This window comes from Ricinus communis, chromosome 5 (assembly GCF_019578655.1).
Source record: "Ricinus communis isolate WT05 ecotype wild-type chromosome 5, ASM1957865v1, whole genome shotgun sequence".
Taxonomy (NCBI): Eukaryota; Viridiplantae; Streptophyta; class Magnoliopsida; order Malpighiales; family Euphorbiaceae; genus Ricinus; species Ricinus communis.
Window position 1 is genome coordinate 10,506,956 of NC_063260.1, and position 19,568 is coordinate 10,526,523.

General features: G+C 30.6%; 1 protein-coding gene across 1 annotated transcript; it reads right to left on the reverse strand.

Annotated features, from left to right (window-relative positions):
- Positions 1-18,103: 18,103 nt before the first annotated feature.
- Positions 18,104-18,702, reverse strand: LOC8263910 (protein GLUTAMINE DUMPER 5). Its single transcript, XM_002530767.4, has one exon. It carries the CDS (start codon positions 18,658-18,660, stop codon positions 18,286-18,288), a length of 375 nt encoding a protein of 124 aa, XP_002530813.1. The 5' UTR covers positions 18,661-18,702; the 3' UTR covers positions 18,104-18,285.
- Between the last annotated feature and the right edge of the window lie 866 nt (positions 18,703-19,568).

A 19,568-nucleotide genomic window follows, 5' to 3' on the forward strand; every position in this document is an offset into this window, starting at 1 on the left:
AAATTTTTAAATTTATATGCATATTTTACTTTTATGTATAATTTATTTATAATTATAAAATATACAAATACATATTTGGCAAACTTGAGCTTGCTTAACGAGCTTGAAATCGACCCGAACCTAAGCTTAGCTCGTTTATATAAATACCAAGCTAATAACGAGTCGAGCTTGAGTTCGACTAGTTTATATGTACTATCGAGCCAATTATGAACCGAGCTCGAACATATTAAAATTAAGTGCCGAGTTCGAGCTCTAAAATATAAAAAATAATCGAACTCGAGCTCAATTAAAATTTTATAAGCTGAGCCTGAACATTGAAAAGCTCGATTTGGCTCGGTTTGCACCCCTATACACAATCATATATACATATTCAGTCTGCATTTGTCCATTATTTCTCTCTCTGCAATTCTCTATAGTTCATATTTCACAGACACATTTAGTTTAGTTTTTCATTTTTCTTCTAAGAATTAAGATGCTTATCAAGAAGCGGAGAGTGAGGACAATCATCTTCTTACTTGAAGGATTCTGGATTTCAAATGAGCTTTTATTTTTAATTTTTTTTATCTTTCTATTTAATTACAATAACCATTCAATTACATATGTCAGACTAGTTCATAAGTATTTAATTTAATCTTTCTACTCATGTATGAAACTTGTTATTTATTTGATGAATAATTTCTTTTTACCTCCATATCTTCATTAGTTTCAATTATTATTGTTGGTTGACCATCATATTAATTTAATAATAATATTTATTATGAAAATATTTAGGTTGAATGTATTAGAAACACAATTTTTACTTCAATCTATATTGGTAGAAGAAACTTTAGTTGCATTATTAGTTTGAGTGCCTAAAGGAAAATACACATCACCATCTCATTCATTAGATCTAGACTTAAAATAAAATAAAGAGATTACTAAGTAAATGACTAGGCTAAATACTATTTCATATAGTTTTCATAATCATAATAATTACATATTTACTTTATAGTTTATTATATTTATTTTATGAATATCTTAGTTTCTCAAAGTACTTGCTTAGAGTGTTTAGATGTATTTTTAATGTTTTCGTGTGATAGTTTATAATAACAGCTCTGCAGCTTCTTGTGAGATCGATTTCGATGTAAACTTTCACTTACTATAGGAATGGTTCGTAGACTTACAAGTATATATTGATAGACATTCCTAACCTTCTAAACTTTCCATTAGAAATTTATGTAAGAAATTATTATGCTTGTGAAAAAAAATTAATAGTTTGAGATTATAAACAAAAACTAAGAAAGCATGTACTCAAGTTGCATTTGATTAAAACAAAATCTATTGATGAAGGTTTATACACATGCACAAACTCTAAACAAGAAAATAAATCAAGTTATAGTTTTGAACAATGAATTTATACCCAAATAAAATTCATAAAATTCAAGTTAGAGGAGAAATTTAAAAAAAAAAAATTTCACGGACACTTTTCATATAATCTCAAAAATGTCAAATTATTTATTTATTTTTTAATTTTAAACTTATAGTGTCTCAAATAGCGGCTTTCCGAAAGTTGAAAAGCTCTCTAATCGTAGCCAAATATTAAATCTCCCTTCCAAAATAATGTTTCTCTTTCTAAAATTATTTATCTCCTTAAACTAGAACAAAAACCAAGTACTTGTAATACCTATAAATAGGTTCAATTAGATCTAGAAGCCCTTTTAATTCTAATTAAACTGTAAGACATGCACGTAAAACCCCACTAAACACCTCCTCCCCTTCCTTAACCAGTCAAGGGACCTGTTAACAACAATGCATAATGCCATCTTCTAACCAGTTCCGGTTCAGGAATTACGCTGAACTAGTCATGAAGCCAGTTGACAACAAAATTTTTACTCCTCTTCAAGGCTCAACCAGTCCTGGTTCAATCTCAATCTCAAAACCAGTTGGTGAACTAGTTGAGCAAGAAACTTCTTTTCCTTGTCTATATCCAGCAGGTCGAATACTCTAATTCCTTCAGAACCTATACAAGAGTTGGTTCACCTTCCAAAAACTTTAGAATTACTTGATATTGCCTAAATATTCTTAATATTAAATAAATAACATTTAAGTGCTTAAAATACACTTAAAGATTATAAAATATAAGCATATTGTCTAATAAACACAATAAGACAATGAATATATGCTTCTAAATAGAGTTATCACCATTATAAAATTTATGGTAAGGATAATGTGGCACATTGGAATAAGAACGTCAACTCTGTGTAAGTTGTTTAAAGAGCACAAACAACTAACTAATGCCTCTTCTAGTGTTGGTGGTCTTGAAACCTCAATTGAGGGGCCATGTGGTGGCAACTTTAATAATGTTATGAAGGATCAAAAATTTAGAGATCATGTTGAATTTTTGGATTAAACACCTATATCATGCGATAAAAAGCTACAATCAGATATTTATTTGGATAAGCTAACACATGATTTAAATGGAGATTTGGATGTTTTAGAGTTTTAGAATAAGCTCAATGAGACATCTAGAGCTTTCAAAGTTAGCACATGATATTTTGTCTATTTCTCTTGCTAGTGTTGCTTTAAAATATGTTTCTAGCACAAAGAGGCAAAATAATAACTATTCAAGCTATAGTTTGTTTTAGAGATTGGATTCAAGCACAAGGTAATTTTTTTATCACATTTCTATTACTTTTCTTATTTGATTATGAAACTGTTATTAAGTATTTAATTAGTATTTGTTGTATAGGTAATGTTATATTCAAAGTTGCTTCTGATAGCTTTAATAAGGATGATTATAGTCATATTGATGACAATGATGAGAATGGGCTTACTGATTTTATTTAGGTGATTTTTTTTAAAAGAAATCTATTAATATCATATGAAATGCTTAGGTGATTTTTTTTAAAAGAAATCTACTAATATCATATGAAATGCTTATTAAGTCGTGTGTTTTAATTTTTTTAGGAAATAATTTAAAGTTTGTACTAATAGCTTTAGATGTATAGGAGACTTTTATTTGGGATTAATGAGATTATTATTTAGACTTTGTTACTTTTAGTTTCAGTTTCTTGAACTTAGAAGAGAACAATTCAATTAACTTATTTGTGGTATATTGACTAATTTTTATAATTTGTACTCTTTTATTAATTTTAATTACTCTTGTATATTTTTATAGAATAAGGTTCAATTGGCCAATAAACTTCAATGGCGGATTAAATAAACTATTTGAATTCTCTGGGGCATTTTAACCCAATACTTAGCAGATTCAGTCCAAAAAATCCTCTTTTTGCACGTGTGTTGCACACAATATTAAACAATACAAAAATAAGTAAAAATAATATATGTATAGCCTCCCTTGTTTAATAAAATAAAAACTCTTATTTTCTAACTAGACTCGAACTCTTTCTCTCTTAAGTAATTCTAAAATAAATTCGAGTTCATTCACTATATATCTACCTCCTCCACCACAATCGATCGAGCGATTCCACCTCCTCCAGTCCCTCGACTCCCCCACCACCACAAATTGATCAAACTCACCACCACCCACCAAGCTAATCCACTACTGCCGCCAACAATTTCCTGATCCAATGCTCCTCCGCCGCGTCATAAACAAAATAAGGGGTACTTAGACAAAATGTTTGGCCTTCTTCTTTCTTCTATTTTTTCTTTCTTCTCTACTACTATTAAGTGGTGATGTTAGGTTGTTGTTTATGGTGGTAGTGGTGCTAGGTTGTTGATGTTGTTGATACAATCTTTGGTTGATTTGAATCGATGATTGTATCTAATTGTTATAGTCTTCTCTTTTCAATCTTTAGGTAGCGAAAATCATATATTAGATTTGTGATAGGTTCGATGGCAACAGTGTATGGCAGTGTTGATTTAGAATGGCGATGTTTATAGAAAGCAGAGGTGATTGATTTGTTGATAGTAGTGGCGTGGGTTTAACACAGTGTTGATGGAGAGCAGAGGTGATGGGTTTATTGCTGATAGTAGTGATAGTGGTGTTGTTGTTGTTAGAAGGAAAAGATTTTATTTTATTTTTAATTATTTACTAAAATAATTTAAAAAAGAGTTTTTATTCCTTTTTTCTATTCACGCACTTGTTATAGGAAGTGTAATCCATTTTCTTTTCTTTTTGTCAAAAAATGGTCTAAATAAACCAAAAATATTAGGTTTTGACCTATAATACCTCAAAAAGTTTGAAAGGGCTTATTTGGTCCCACCTGAAAAGTTCAGAGGCCTATTTGAACTTTATTTCTATTTTTAATTAAACATTCTTGATTTGATGTGAAAATTAAAGACAAAAAAGAATTTAAAAAAAAAAAAAAAAACAGACTGGGTTAGTCGGGCATGCTGCCCTTTAATAATCAGCCTTTAGCCTGAACATACAACAACTGAAAAATTTACCCGGCACAAGCGGGCTCGGACTTACATAATATAAAAATCAAACCCGAGTGAGCCCAGTCATCCAGCCCGATAAATGAACCTTTAACACTGCATTTCTCAAAGCAACATTCCTGCCAAAGTAAATAAGGCTAGAAGTAGAGTTGTATCTCTTAAGAAATTTAAATTAATATTAAAGTATATTCTTTTAAACTGAGTTAAAATTATATAATATTTAATGTAAATATTAGGAATAGGGGACAGATATTCCACCGAGGCGAGAAGTAAAGCAAAAAATAAAGGACGACTTCGTTCTGTTATCCGTTAAGCGGTTGACCACGTGGGAATTTATTACTGCTCCAGCTCAGACTAATTGAACTCTTATATAAGCGGGAAAATGCTGATAACACTAAAAATAGAACGGAGACTTGACAGATTCTTCTTCAATTCGAGAAACCCATTTCTCTAACCTTTCTTGCTACGAGATTGTGCGATAAAGAAAACCCATCATTGTGTTCTCCGGCCATCAATTTGAATTATTCCTTCAAGAAGTGGGTTCTCTGATCATATGGGTTTCTTGAACCCAAGTCTTTAATTTTAAAGCAATTCTCTTTCTAATCTCCTCATTCTTTAAACAAAAGTCTTCTGCACCGAAGCATTCACGGTTGATCTTTAATTCTTCGTCCCACTATATACTCATCTGGGCAAGTTTTTGTTTGATCCATCTTGGCAAGAAAGAATTAATCATGGATAATCTTCCTGATAATCTTGTCATTTACATCCTCTCTTTTCTACCAGTAAGAGACCTGACTCAATGTAGAGCCATATCGAATAGATTTAGAGTGTTAGCCGACAGCTTTCTTGATGGAAGGTTAAGGGTAAATTCAAGAATTATAGGAGAGGATCCAAGAGTTCGCCGACTATTTTCTAATGCTCTCGATCAACTCTGGACTAAACTAGTGCAAAAGAAGAAGATGGCAATTTTTCATCTATTATGGGATTTCAGTGATCTTGATTTAGTCTATGCAGAAAAGAACAGTATAATCAGATGGGTAAGAACCGCTGTGGCTTGTAACGTCAGAGTCATGAGTATTCATCTTCGCTCTGGTAGTTTGCCTTTGCCTGTATGCGTCTATGAATTGGAATCTCTCGAATATCTTTCTTTGCGTAAGATTAATCTGCGGAATTTGCATGAAATTGATGCCCGTTTTAGTTCACTTGAGGTCATATCATTAAGCTGGGTAACCGTTTCTGAATCCCCCTTGCTCGGACAATGGATAACAAAAAATTGCCCTAGACTGAAGGAACTGACTGTTGAGTATGTGGACGGGGTACAAATTCTTAACCTTTCAAGCACATCTCTGGAAAAATTACGTATCGCTAACTGGAGGGAAGATGGTCTCCTGCAGGTCACTGTTTCAGCTGAGAGACTTAAGACGATGATTTTTTGGTTTGTGAATAGCGCTAATGGGCGATCTACTTCATTAAGAATTGCAGCACAGAATCTTGAATCTTTAAGCCTAGGTGGAGAAATTCTTGATCAGTATCAACTGGGAAATCTCAACAATCTGCAAGAAGCTTATCTTTACTATACAGGGTATGATCCTTTCCAGAATACAACAGCCAGAACGGTGGATCAGAATCTGATAGAAATTGTTCGTGGTGTAAGTTGGACCAGACGTATAATCTCACATGAGTTTTTCATCAAGGTGATCATCAGGTTTATTTCCGTTTAATTTACTGTCATTCTATGTTTTCTACTGCATTAATCTTTCTTGGGTAACATTGACAATGTCGTAGCCACTGATTGAAAGAAGACTGCAGCAATTTCTAGCAATATTTGTTAGAGCAGAGTCATTATCTGTTAGCATTTATTCACAGAACTTCCCATTCAGAATAATAACTTCATTAGTCGAAGCATTATTTCGTAATCTGAGAATAATTAATCTTACATGTTCTAAGGTAATTTATTTTTATATTAATGATCACTCAAATTAGTCTTTTTTTATTTTTTTTCTTTTTCTTTTTCTACTAAATTCATCGCATTTGTCATTTTCAGATCAGAATGGGACAATTGGGAGAAATCAATATAAGCCCTTTAATGAATCCAATTGACAAAAAGGAATTATCGAGAATGATTAGTGTTATGATGGGGAATGTACGCTACATAACCATAGATGATAATTCAGACTGGCATTTAACAATAAGGATATACAATTAGAGATATTTGTTAGAGATATTATATCAATTATTAGAATGTAAATGTGAATGGAGTTCCTTTGATCCTTCTCAAAACAAGTTCTTTCCTGATCAATCATCATTGTTTAGTTTATTTTTACTGTTTGAGTTGATCATTGATTGAGGTTTGCCTGTAATTTGTTCTATATGTTTGAACCTGTTGACAAACCATATATGTATAAATAATGATATTCAACATATACTATATACAAGTAAACCTGAAATATCCTCAGCATTATGTCCACACCGTAGTAAAAATGTCCTGGTTTTAGACCATAGACAGGGTTTTGCGTTTTCTAGTGGCCGAATCCACTACTCTTTTTCTTCTTTGTATTGGAAAAATAAATAAAAGCAATCCTTTACGCCTTTAGGTTTTAATTTAAAAAAAAAAAATTGAAGTATTGTTAGTCTTTAGCTAAATGCGGGAGACAGCACGAGAATATATATATATATATATATATATATATATATATATATATATATATATATATATATATATATATATATATATAATTTAAATTTTTTATATATTTATTTAATTTGTGACATATTAATTTTTTATTTTAATATATATATTTATTTTTCACACATGAGATTTAATTTTATGTATAATTTTATAATTTTTCTATTAATTGATTGATTCATAAGTTAAATTTTTAATTAGACACTCACTCTAATTTTATATTCTAATACTATATTAACTAATAAATAGTTTTCTAATCAAATAATGATGTTAATTTTATTCTAAGAAATAATATAATAATTATATTTTAATATTATTTTAATTAATAAATTATTTTTATAATTAGATAATAATTCTATTTCTAGAAAATAATATTTTAATATTATATTTAATAATAAATTATATTTTAAGTATATAATAAATTTTTAATTCTAGAAATAATGATATCAATTATATTGATATATTAGTTTATATAATATTAAATTAGTTATAATTTTTAGACTAAATTTTATACTATATTAATAAGATTGTAAAATTTTAAAAATTTAAAAATATTTTTTATAAAATTAATAAATAAATATTAAATATTAAAAATTTATTAAATTATATCCATCAATTTAAATTTATAATTAAAATAATAATAATACACAGCAAACAATCAGTGAAGAGTAACTCCAGCACCTCTCTACATTAGCTCTTGTTACGGTACATTTATGTACCAGTACGTTAGCAAGTTAACATGTCATCAACAAGTAAAAATATTTTGTCTTTTCTACCGTTTAATTTATATGTATTTTGTCTTATATGAATATTTTTTTTAGTTTTTATGTGTGTCTAAAAATAACAAGTAGGAAGAAACGTAGAATTAATATGATAAACTATGATTACGAAAATAACATAACATAAAAAGATTATATAAGAAGTGGATCAATAATTTTATTTTAATCAACTCTAAGTACTTTTTTTTTGTATTTTCATATTAAGATTTTTATTAAAATATAAAAAATTAAGATAAATTATCAGTTTGAAATAATATTAAGGTGAATTATTAAATTATTTAATATTTCTTTTAATATGATATAAATAGTTCTATTAATTTTATATAGTTTAAACCTATTTATGATTTATTTTATACTTTCACTTAAGTTATGTTAATTTGACTAAAATATTATATACGTTCGTATATTTATATTTTCACTTAAATATTCTTTAATTAAAATATCATATATGTCATTATATGAAAAAAAAACTTCATGGTGGAACAAATTCATGTGCTTCTAAGATGTACAATAGCTACAATCATTCTTTCAACCGCATTTTAGAAGGTGATATACTGATTCGATCTGAGATCTTAGAATTAGAGGTCGAAGATGTTCAAAGTATTGTTAGCAAATTTCACAAATGTATGGATCACAACGAGTAGTATAAAATGAGTATGAGTATCATTCCCATGAGGAGATTGATACCAAGTACTAGCCCTAATTGTATTTTCACAATCTAACAAAATCGAATAATTATAATTAAATAAATAACTAACAAGAAAAGAAATCTTAAAGCTAAAATAATTCCTTTTAAAAATCTAGTAAGTAAAACTAGAGTCTAGATTTGTTTCATTAACTATTATTCGGATTATAGGATCTTTTCACCATTCAAATCATTAATTTAGTCAAGGGTAAATCACTCAAATTACTAAGAATCTCTTTTGAGCTCATCTAAGAATAACAAAGTCAATTACAGTCTATTTTTATGGTCACGTCAATTAACTAGGGTTCATTAAGTTCCTTAATAATTTATTGTTCTCTGAAGGATTCATCTACTTTCGTGATCAAAGTTCCTAAGTTTTACAAATCTATGAGCTGATAAATTATGCAACTTTCATTGTCCCTAATTTACCCAAAAATATGTATTTAATCAGGCCTAAAATCAAATATAAGAACAAGTAAAAGCAACTCATAAAATTAATTGAAAATTAATTCATTCAAAGAAAATTAAGATCCAAAACAAGCAATAAAATAGCTACACAAATTTAAACCCTAAGAAAAGTCTAACCACACATAATTATGGCAACACGCAAAAACATAATTAAAGAAATCAAAAAAGAAAAAAATAATTAAGTCAAACTCTTAAATCTTTGTGCAAATCTTCTAGATCTCCTTGAATATGTCTTCAAAGTTATTTCTTTGATAGTTCTCTCTATCTTAAAATAGTTATTTGTTCCCTTTTTTATAGTCAAGACTCAAAGAAAATCCTATTTTGTCCTAAATTTTTTAGTTTCATGTGAAAGAAGACTCTTTTTTATTCAACATGGCTTGGCACACGACCATATCACGTCCTTCACCTTACGGCACGGCTTGGTACATGCCCGTGTGTCATGTCATGCTGAACTTTCACAACTTTAAAATGAGCAGAAGCAAGCATAGTTTGGAGCAAGCCCGTGCGATTCTCATGTGTCATATTCTTCAGAATTCAGTAGTGGATGCGGCTTCTATTACGGCCATGTATCAAGCCATACTTCCTGATTCTTCTTCCAGAGTGCAACATAGGCACAACCATGCCCGTGTTAAGCAATGGCATAGCTTTTCATGATCATTTAGGATTCCTTTCTAATCTTTCCTATAAAAAGAAAAAACTTATCAAAGTCAAATACAAATTCCTAAATAAACCAAAAGTAAATAAAATACTAGAATAATGGTAAATTTCTAATTAAGCTTAAATTCTTCCTAATTAACACTAACTATTTATTCAAAATTCATTAAAATTTAATTCAAAGACTTTTGTAAAATTACACACAACAAGTATCGAGAAGCAGACTCGGAGTAATCCACAAGGATTGCAATGAATCTAAAGCTTTCTGTAGCAAAATCACAATTCAATATCCAGAAGAGGTGTGATTTTGACAAACCATCTGAAAGGATGACGAGGCACATCAGGCTGCTCTACATTAAAGCACAACTTAATAGAAAGGCCAATATCAAGGATTTAATTGATAATGGCTCTGTAGTAAATGTCATGATATTAATGATGTTGCAAATACTCAGAAAGTCACTTAAGGATCTTATTTCTACCAAAGTGTCCATATCTGCATTCAATGGGGAAGTTCCCAAGACCTTGGGAGTTCTGTCAGTAGAAACTACCGTGGAAAGCAAGACATCTATGTTTGCCTTCTTCTTGGTAGATTCCACGGCAAGTTATCAAGCCTTACTAGGAAGGGATTGGATTCACTCTAATTCATGTATGTCATCCTTATTGAATCAGTTCTTATTTTTACACATATTCCTAGAGAGTTAAATCATAAGGCCGATCAATTAGCTTAGATTGCATCAGGCCTTAGAATGTCTGAGGAATTAACATACAAAATGGTATTTGTTCAAAAGAGATCGCATCCTTCCATAGTAGAGCGGGAAATGTTGGCTGAATCATTGAACACAGATGCAAATGTGGTAAGAGATTGGAGATCGCTAATTAGGGAAATATTTGGAGTGTCCTAATGTTAGAGTTCCACGAAAGTAAGAGTTTAGACTCAAAACTTTATAATGGTGGATAGGGAGTTGTACAAGAAAGGATTTCATGGTCTTCTACTTAGATGTTTAGAATTTCCATATGCCTTAGAGGTGATAAAATAAGTACATAAGAAAGTATATGGAGCACATCAATCAGGAATAAAAATGAGATGGTTGATTATGGGACATGGTTACTACTAGCCATTGAACTTGAGAGACTGTATTAGTTATTTCAAAGGTTGCAAGCAATGTCAGAGGTATGGAAGTGAAGAAAAAGTGCTTGCAACTGATCTACATTCCATAGTTAAGCCTTACTATTTAGAGGTTAGGCTATAGATCTCACTAGGAAAATCTATCTTGCCTTTTCTAAAGACCATTGTTTTATCATAGTGCCCACAAATTATTTCACTAAATGGGTGGAGGCAATTTCGATTAAGAAGATTGATGAAAAGGACGTGATTTAATTCATCAAAGGAAACTTAATCCATAGATTTAGAATTCCTCAGTCTATCACAACAAATCAAGGAACAATGTTCACAGGAGATGAGATGAAGGAATTTGTTCAGGATTATGAAATTAAGTTTATCAATTCCACTCCATGTTATGCTCATGTGAATGGACAAACAGAGCCTTCTAACAAAGTGTTGATTGGCATATTGGAAAAGATGATTGAAGATAATTCTAGGGATTGGCACATGTTATTGTTTGAAATTTAATGGGCATACATGACTTCTAAAAGAGATGTTACAAGAGTGAGTCCTTTTACGCTCACTTATAGGCATAATACAGTCCTACCTATGGAAGTTACAGTGCCATCCTTAAGGATTGCTACATAGAACGGCTTGGAACTTGAGGAATATTCCCAAGCCATGGTGATGGAATTGGAGAGTCTGGATGAACAATGCAGGGAGGCTTTAAAGAAGATGATCATACAAAAGAATAGAGTTTCAAGGGCCTACAACAAGAAAGTCAAGAAGAAAATTTTATGCGAAGGAGATCTAGTGTGGAAGTTAATCTTTCCAACTAGATCTAAGGATTAGGAATTTGTGAGGTGGTATCCTAATTGGGAAAAACCTTTAAAAATTCATAAGGTCTTAAAGGAAATGCCTAATGGTTATCAAGTCTACATAGCGAACCACAAAAGCAATACATTAACGGGTGATATTTAAAGAAGTTTTATCCCACTTTATGGGAATCCATAAAACAGACTTAGATATTTGTCCTTAACAAGCCCATATCACGACCAAGGAATAAAGTCACTAGAAATAATGACCAATTTTAGAAAGCTTAGTCTAGATAGAGTCAATCTGTGGAGTCTATTAGGAAGTTAGCCTCCTGGCCACTTCAAAACATAAAAGTCAGCCTCTTGCCCACTTCTTCTAAAGATCTAATGCATCACAACACATGCAGATTCTTGGCAGCATACAAATAGTGACATGGCTACATCACCAAGTTCTACAGTTACAAGTGCAAGTGTGGATCATGATGATGGAAGCATATGAGGAATCAAACCAACATTCATTAACATCAGAGGTGAACGGAAATGCCAATTGGCCATTTGTTTAATTTAAAAAGCAAAAATCATGGTCTGATCATCCACAAACAAGCAAAGAACAATAATAGCAGTAAAAAAGAGAACAAAAAGAAGAAGAGTCAAAGTAAAAAAGAGAACAAAAAGAAGAAGAGTCAAAAGCTATTGAAATCAAACTAGCGTAAGGAGAGCCAATCATCCAAGCAACTCTAGTGAGCCAAGGCAACCTGCTCATATGCCAAATCCAAGGACTTGGCACCTACAATAAGTGCAACAATCTGAGAATCAATGGTAGAGATCTCATGGGTAAGTACATCATGCTCGGCTTTATGATCCTCAACCTATCTCAAACACTTTTCCTAAGTTTGCTCTTTCTTTTTCTTCACATATTCTATCAACTCTTGAATCCTAGTCTAATCTTTTATAACCCTAACATCCTCAATATCATAAGTCTGTAAAAGACTAGTCTAATCCTTAATACACTTATGCCTAGAAAAAACTACATTATTCTACTCCTCTTTTTAAGTCTTAATCATACTCAGTTTGCTAGAAGCATCTATAATAGTATGTTGAGCATATAATCTAAAGTATAAAAGATAGAGCTGGTAATAGATAAACCACCCAATAATGTATTCCAGCATAAGCAGATTGAAGAAGTGCAAGTGCAACAGTGAAGGCGGATCTCAAGGCAAGAGTCAAGGTGAGGATGTCTAAACTGAGGAGCTGCCTCAAAGTATGTTTGGCAACCATCAAGTCAGCCTTAGGTGGTGCCTAACAGGAGGACCAGATGAAGAAGGTGGAGCGTCCAGAAAGCTAAAGTCAAACTGACAAGAAGGTATAGTAACCTTCTAAGGCATGGCAAGCATAGCTCTCAGAGAAGTAAGATCCTGAATTAATAAGTATAAGTATTCCATAAGTCTTGAGAATCATATACTAAAGGATTTATGTAACTACTTATACAAAGTTGTTAAAGGAAAATATATACAGAAAGAAAAAAGTAAGGATGAAGTACCTTAAGTAGAGCAAGAGAAGGCCTATTTAAAGCAGCTCAAGAACCAATAGTGCCACCTGAACCAAGGAGCTCAGATGGATCAAACTCAATATTGGCATTGAAATCAACACAATAATAATAGGTTCTTCAAGAAACTTTCACTGATCGGCGGATCCTCATCCTCAAACACATGAGTGATCTGAACCGTGGAAGTATCAAGAGAAGTGTCATGGTCATCTAACTCCATATTTGGTTAAGGAAGTGTTCGATTGGATAAAATATTTAAAAGCTTATTTCCTTATTCTAATTGGATTTATTTTCTAAACAAATTCTAATTAAAATAGGACATATCCTTTTAAGAATTTCGATGAAAATAAATTAATAGAAGATATAAAGGAGTGTTTGATTGAAGAATTAAGGGATTTATTTATTTTAATTAGATTATCTCTAATTAAAGTGAGATTTCTCTCTTAATTAATTTGGATAAACTTAAATGGATATAGAATTGAGTTTTAGTGAAATATTTTATAGGATATTTAGAATTTAAAATTAAATATTTTATTTTATAAATATTCTTAAATATTAAATTATTTGTCTATTAGTTTTTACTTAATTATTCTTAATAGAGGCTAAAAATAAATTTTAGGGGATCCATTCATATATATATAAGGCTTTTAACCTTATTGTATACGGGAGACAATTATTTATATTCAAATTTAGTACTGGTTCAAACCCATTAAATTTGATCAGGCCCATAGAAAAAGCCTATTCGATGTTGATCTAAATCTTGAAGTCCATGAATTTTAACCCATCCGCAATCCTGCTCCATGTGTAAATCCCTGGCCTACTTGTTAGGAGTTGGTTTAATAATCATTAGGGATTATTGACATGTGATAAATGAGGAAGTAGAAAGGTGAAAAGTAGTTACAAAATCTTCTGAGAGCTTGAAACACGTTCTTGAGAGGAAGGAATATAGGTTCAGCTAAAGAGGGAAAGGTCTGGAAGTGAAGTATATCTATAGGAAGAAAAACACATTTATAATGTGTGAAGAAGGAAGTTGAGCAAAAGCATAAAATGTAGAGAAATAAGGTCAAGAAGGTGAGAGGAGTAAGAAAGTGGAGCAAGGAAGTTACATCATCAACATGTGCAAAATGTAAAAAGCAACAATACGTGTTCTCAAGGTAAGGAGTTAATTAAGGATCAAGCCATAGAAGAAGAATATGCCAGGGCATCTCTCAAACTATGAAAGTCTATCAATATACAAGGACCCAAATGCAACCAATCAATCAATCAAACAAAACCCGGAGTCTATAAACTTTATCATTTATCCTTAAATTAGAAAGTTATCAGTAGATTAGACAACAATCTTTAGATTAGAAAAACAATCCTTAATATAGTCAATCAATCCTTAGCTTCAGTTTACAATACATTCAAAACTTCATCTGTTCCTCAGCATTCAATTTTATCTGTAAGTCAATTACTTTATGCAATCAATTTCTAAAGTTCTTCAATTACTGTTTCAGCTTGTATTTATTGCCACTAAGTTCCTTAGCTTATATATTTACATCATTGCTCTTAGCTTACAGTAGTTTAGCTCTTAGCTTGATTGTTTAAGCTCAATTTTACATCCTTAGGTCATAATTGCATGCTCATCTCAATTCTACATCCTTAGCTCATTATTAGATTAATCTTTAGCTCATTAATAAACTTTGTTGATTTAGAAAAACTGTATTAACTTAGCTAAGAATTTAAGGTAATTTAGATCCCTTTATTACCTGCATAATCATTTAGATCAGAAATCAAATGATCGCACACTTTACATTTAATTCATCCATTGCAATTATTTGAAGTAATTAGCCTTTAGAATGTTCAGCAATCTATCGCACGTGAAAGGGCTGAATACTTATCAAACACAGTAACAATTAATTCTTTCTCTATTATTTTTGGCTTTTTATTTTATAATAAAGGCTATATATGTTTTTATGGGTCCATCCATTCAAATAAGAGTTTTAGCTATATTATATGCGGGACCTAAACTTAGCACTGGTCCAAGCCTAGTAAGTTTGTTAAGACCCGTAGAGAAAGCCCATCTAATCTTCATCCAATTTCTAAAGTCCATAGATTTTTGTCCGTATTCAGATTCTTGATCCAAATTTAATAATCGTTAAGGATTATTAACATGTGAAAAATAAGAAAGCCGAAAGGTGGAAGTTAGTTACAAAAACTTCTAGAAGCTTGAAGCACGTTCTTCTGAAGTGAGAAAGAAGGAGTACGAGTGTAAGATAAGGAAGAAGCGGTGTGGAAATTAGCATATCCAAGGAAAGAAAAGACACATTTATGTTATATAAAGAGAAAGTTGAGCAAGAAAGTTACATCCTTATCAACATGTACGAAATTTGGAAAGCAACAATACAAACTCTCAAGGTGAGGAGCTAATTGAGAATCAAGCCAAGAATGAAGAATACTTTAGAATTATTCTACAGATCATGGAAGTCTATAAATGGGCAAAAACTCCCTAGTGAGCAAACTTCAACCACATAACCAATCAAATACACAAATAAAAGAGACTCGGAGTCTATAGATTTTATCTTTATCTCTAGTTTATCAATCTTTAGAGTAGAAAATTCATTTTTAGTTTAACAATCCTGATTAATTTCTCAAGCTTTCTAGTTATTGTTTCATGCTTACATTTATTGCAATTAATTCTTTAGCTTATAATTATATTCATTGCTCTTAACTTACAGTTATTTAGCTCTTAGCTACTTTAAGCTCGTTTTTACATTTTCAGCTCATAATTGTATATTTATACCTCAATTTTACGTTTTTAGCTCATTATTGCATGCTTACAGCTTAAATTTTATATCCTTAACTCATTAATGGATTATTTTTAGCTCATTTATTAGCTCTGCATAGTAATTTAGCAAAAGGGCATTAGTTTAGCTAAAAATCTAAAATGATTTAGATTTTTTAATTACCTACACGATTATATTAAATATTAAATATTAAATAGTTACATCAATTGTATTTATTGGAGATAATAAGCATGTGACATGCTTAGCATTCGATTGCACTATAAACACGCATGCATATTGTTTGAACTTCACTAATAATTTTATATTCTACTCCAATGGGAAAAAATTGTATAAAAAAACATAAAATAATACTTTTTATAATACATGATAATTTTAAAGAATTACAAATTTCGAGACTGGTCTATTTCGTTTTCAATCAAAAGACGGCTATAGAGAAGGAACATGTTAGATATCATTTTATATGATTTTGCATAGTTTTTATGCATGTAATGATGTAAACATGTATATTCTTTCGAAATATGGTTTAAATTTTATATCCTTAACTCTTTAATTTTATTCAAATTAAAATATATGCCTTATCTCCAGAGTAGGCGGCTGATTACAGCCACTAACCCCACACTTTTTGAGTTATGACATTCAACCAATTTTGAATAAATGGATCAAATAATGATTATAAGAAAAATAATAATTAATATGTCCCACTAAAATGTTAAAAATATTAAAAGGCAAATGAACGACGTGGAATGCACTGCCCTTTCATTCTAATAATAAAATTTATTGCCATGTATTTTCAGTTGCTTGTCGTTTCCTTTCTGTGTGCTTAGCTTTTTATTAAAATTTTTCCTTATTCGTCCAATACTGACAGTAATATGACAACTACATCTCCGAGCCGCCACTTCTCTTGTACCTAATCCAATTAATCCCATATTCAAAAAGGTTTTAATCCTTTGAATTGATGATATAAATTTGTCTAAATGCTAAGAGGAAAGTAGTATTAATAAAAGACCCACTTGGGTGATTAAGTAGAATAAAATGAAGACTGAAGACCGCTAAGAAAAAGAGAATGCAGCTCATTATAATACCCTTAATTTCGATCTTCAATGCTTGCTTATAATTAACAAATTAATTTTTTATTATTTCATTTATGTAAGGTTAATAAATTAAGATTATATAATATAAATAATCATTTATTTATATTCGTTATAAAAATAAAAATTAACTTAATACAAGAATAAAGACTTAAATTTAACACCAGTTTTAATTATATAAAATAATGTCTTGTTGATAATTTTTTATGAAGTTATTATATGGTTGGACCAACTTTTTGCATCAGGTGAGTAATTAAGCAACATAGCATGTTGATTTAGAGGAGAATTTGTAAGAAAGCAACAGATTGGAAGGTGGAACATGTGCCACTATAAGATTTGTTTACTAATTTCTAAGACCCATTAGCCTAATCTTTCAAATAGTAATATATATCAATAGCAGGTTTTTTTATTTTTTGAAGATTATTAACAGGTTTATTAGTGAGTTTTTTTGTGTGTTGAACCCAACAAATGTAATCTATTTTCTTTTCTTTTCTTTTCTTTTTTCATGTACTGAAATTCTTATATTTTAGACCTCAGATTGTCTAATTGGCCTTCTTTTTTAAAAAATTTTAAAATGTGAATTATAGAAATAAGACAAATAAGTAAAATTATCTAATTATTAAATAAATAGAAGCTAACATACATAATATTAACGGACCGTTTTCGGAGCTGTTAGATTTTAAGATTATAACAATGAATGATAGAATGCCTAAACCACTAGATGAAGATATTATCATCTTCGTACCATATTCCAATGAATTAATCTGCTCAGACAAACTGGGTAGCATCAAAAATTCATTCAACATGAACTTTAGATTGAATCCCACTTCAGTTTTTATTTTGGTCCAGACCTGAACTTTCCTGGAATTCAGGAGCTGCAAAATTCATCATGGTCGTTTTCACAATCAAGAGGATGAAACCCTTAAACATTATGGCAATTATCAAAGATAGCTCCCATTGATGGGTTGATCATATCTAAGAAAAAATTGTTTGATAATTAAGGAAGATCAGTGGATGAGTGAATCAAATGCCAGACAGAAATCTGTAATGCTTATAAAAGTCAAGAAAGAAGAGAGCACATGAGCAAAAGATCTAAAAAATAATTCAATAAAAATTTCAAAACTGATTCAAAATCACTAGAATTAATTAATTTCTGTGTTTCTCCTTCAAAATTGTCATACATCCTCTTTATACTCATTATTTTACATAGCATTTTTCCCGCAAAACAAGAACCGGAACCAAAAATGATAAAGAAAAAAAGCCTAAAGGAGCTAAAAGAAAGGAAATCAAGAGAGCTTAAACTTGTTCTTTTTTCTGGCAGTTGCAAACAGCAGGCTGAGGCTCGGGCGCAGTCTCAGGCTTAGGCTTAGGCTTAGGCTTAGGCTTAGCCAAGAAAGTAGGATTATCATCGCCAGCCATGATAACAGCAATCTTTGGCTCATCAGAATCCACCATTATTTCCACTTGCCTAGCACCTGGTTTCTCTTCATGACCATCTTCTGTTGATTCATTAGATAGGGACTTCCTATAAGAGCAGGCAAGAATTATCAAAGCCACAGCAATAATACCCAATATCAGTGCTAACCCACCGAACAGGTAAGGGATAGGAGAGCTCCAATGCCAAAATCCTGCAGCAGCAGCAGCTGTTGTAGAGTTGCTTGTAGGCCTCATTATAATTTTCACTCTCTCTCTCTCTCTCTCTATTTCTTTTGTCTTTTGGTAGTGGAATGAAATGAAAGTGCTAAGTCTATTGGTAATTTATAGCACTTAATAATGGTAAAATTGGAAAAATAAATTGATGGGGTGGTTTATTATATAGGGGGTATTATTAAAATCAATTAAATATTTATAAAATGGAAATAAAAATGACTAAAGTGAGAGTATGACTTATAAAAAGAATGATTATTTAATTAAATTAAGCTCTAACAGCTTTAAAGATTCAAATTTTCTAAAAGGTTACTATTTCAGTTAATAATTTAAAAATTATTAGTTAAATCATAATTAAGCAAAAATTGAATTATAAACTAAAATTATGTAAAAATATTATTTAAGAAAATAAAATAAATGATATGACAGATTGATTTATTTCTTTATAACACTATTCATCTTATTTATTTTTTATTAGAAATTTAGATTGACTAAAATCATATTTGATTGTCTAAATTATTAACTTCTAAAAGGTAATCAAAATAATAAAGATTTTGAAATCTTCAAGTAATTATTATATCTGCGACAAGAAGAAAATCAAACAAGATTTTGATCTCTACAATTACCAAGAAAAGAAAAAAGAAAGAAAAAGAAAAAGGGTAAAAGATATGGTTGGCTCTTTCATGGCCTGCGCTACTTCAGGCTACTGTGGAATATTTGCCTCCTATTTCCTACTCTACTGTTTTTTATTCTTTTTGTTCTTTTCCTTCTTCTCAGAGTTGGCATGCGTTTCCTTACCGCCGCGTCCACTACTACTGGACAAATGCTTTTAAAGACACGAGAAATAAATAGGAAACTTCTGGTGACGGCAATGAATAGGCATTAACCATATCATACGTGGCAGAATGGCCTCAATATTTTTTCAGGTGAAC

Excerpts from the sequence above, each read along its gene's own strand:
- LOC8263910 (XM_002530767.4), bottom strand. The coding sequence starts at position 18,660 with ATGAGGCCTACAAGCAACTCTACAACAGCTGCTGCTGCTGCAGGATTT.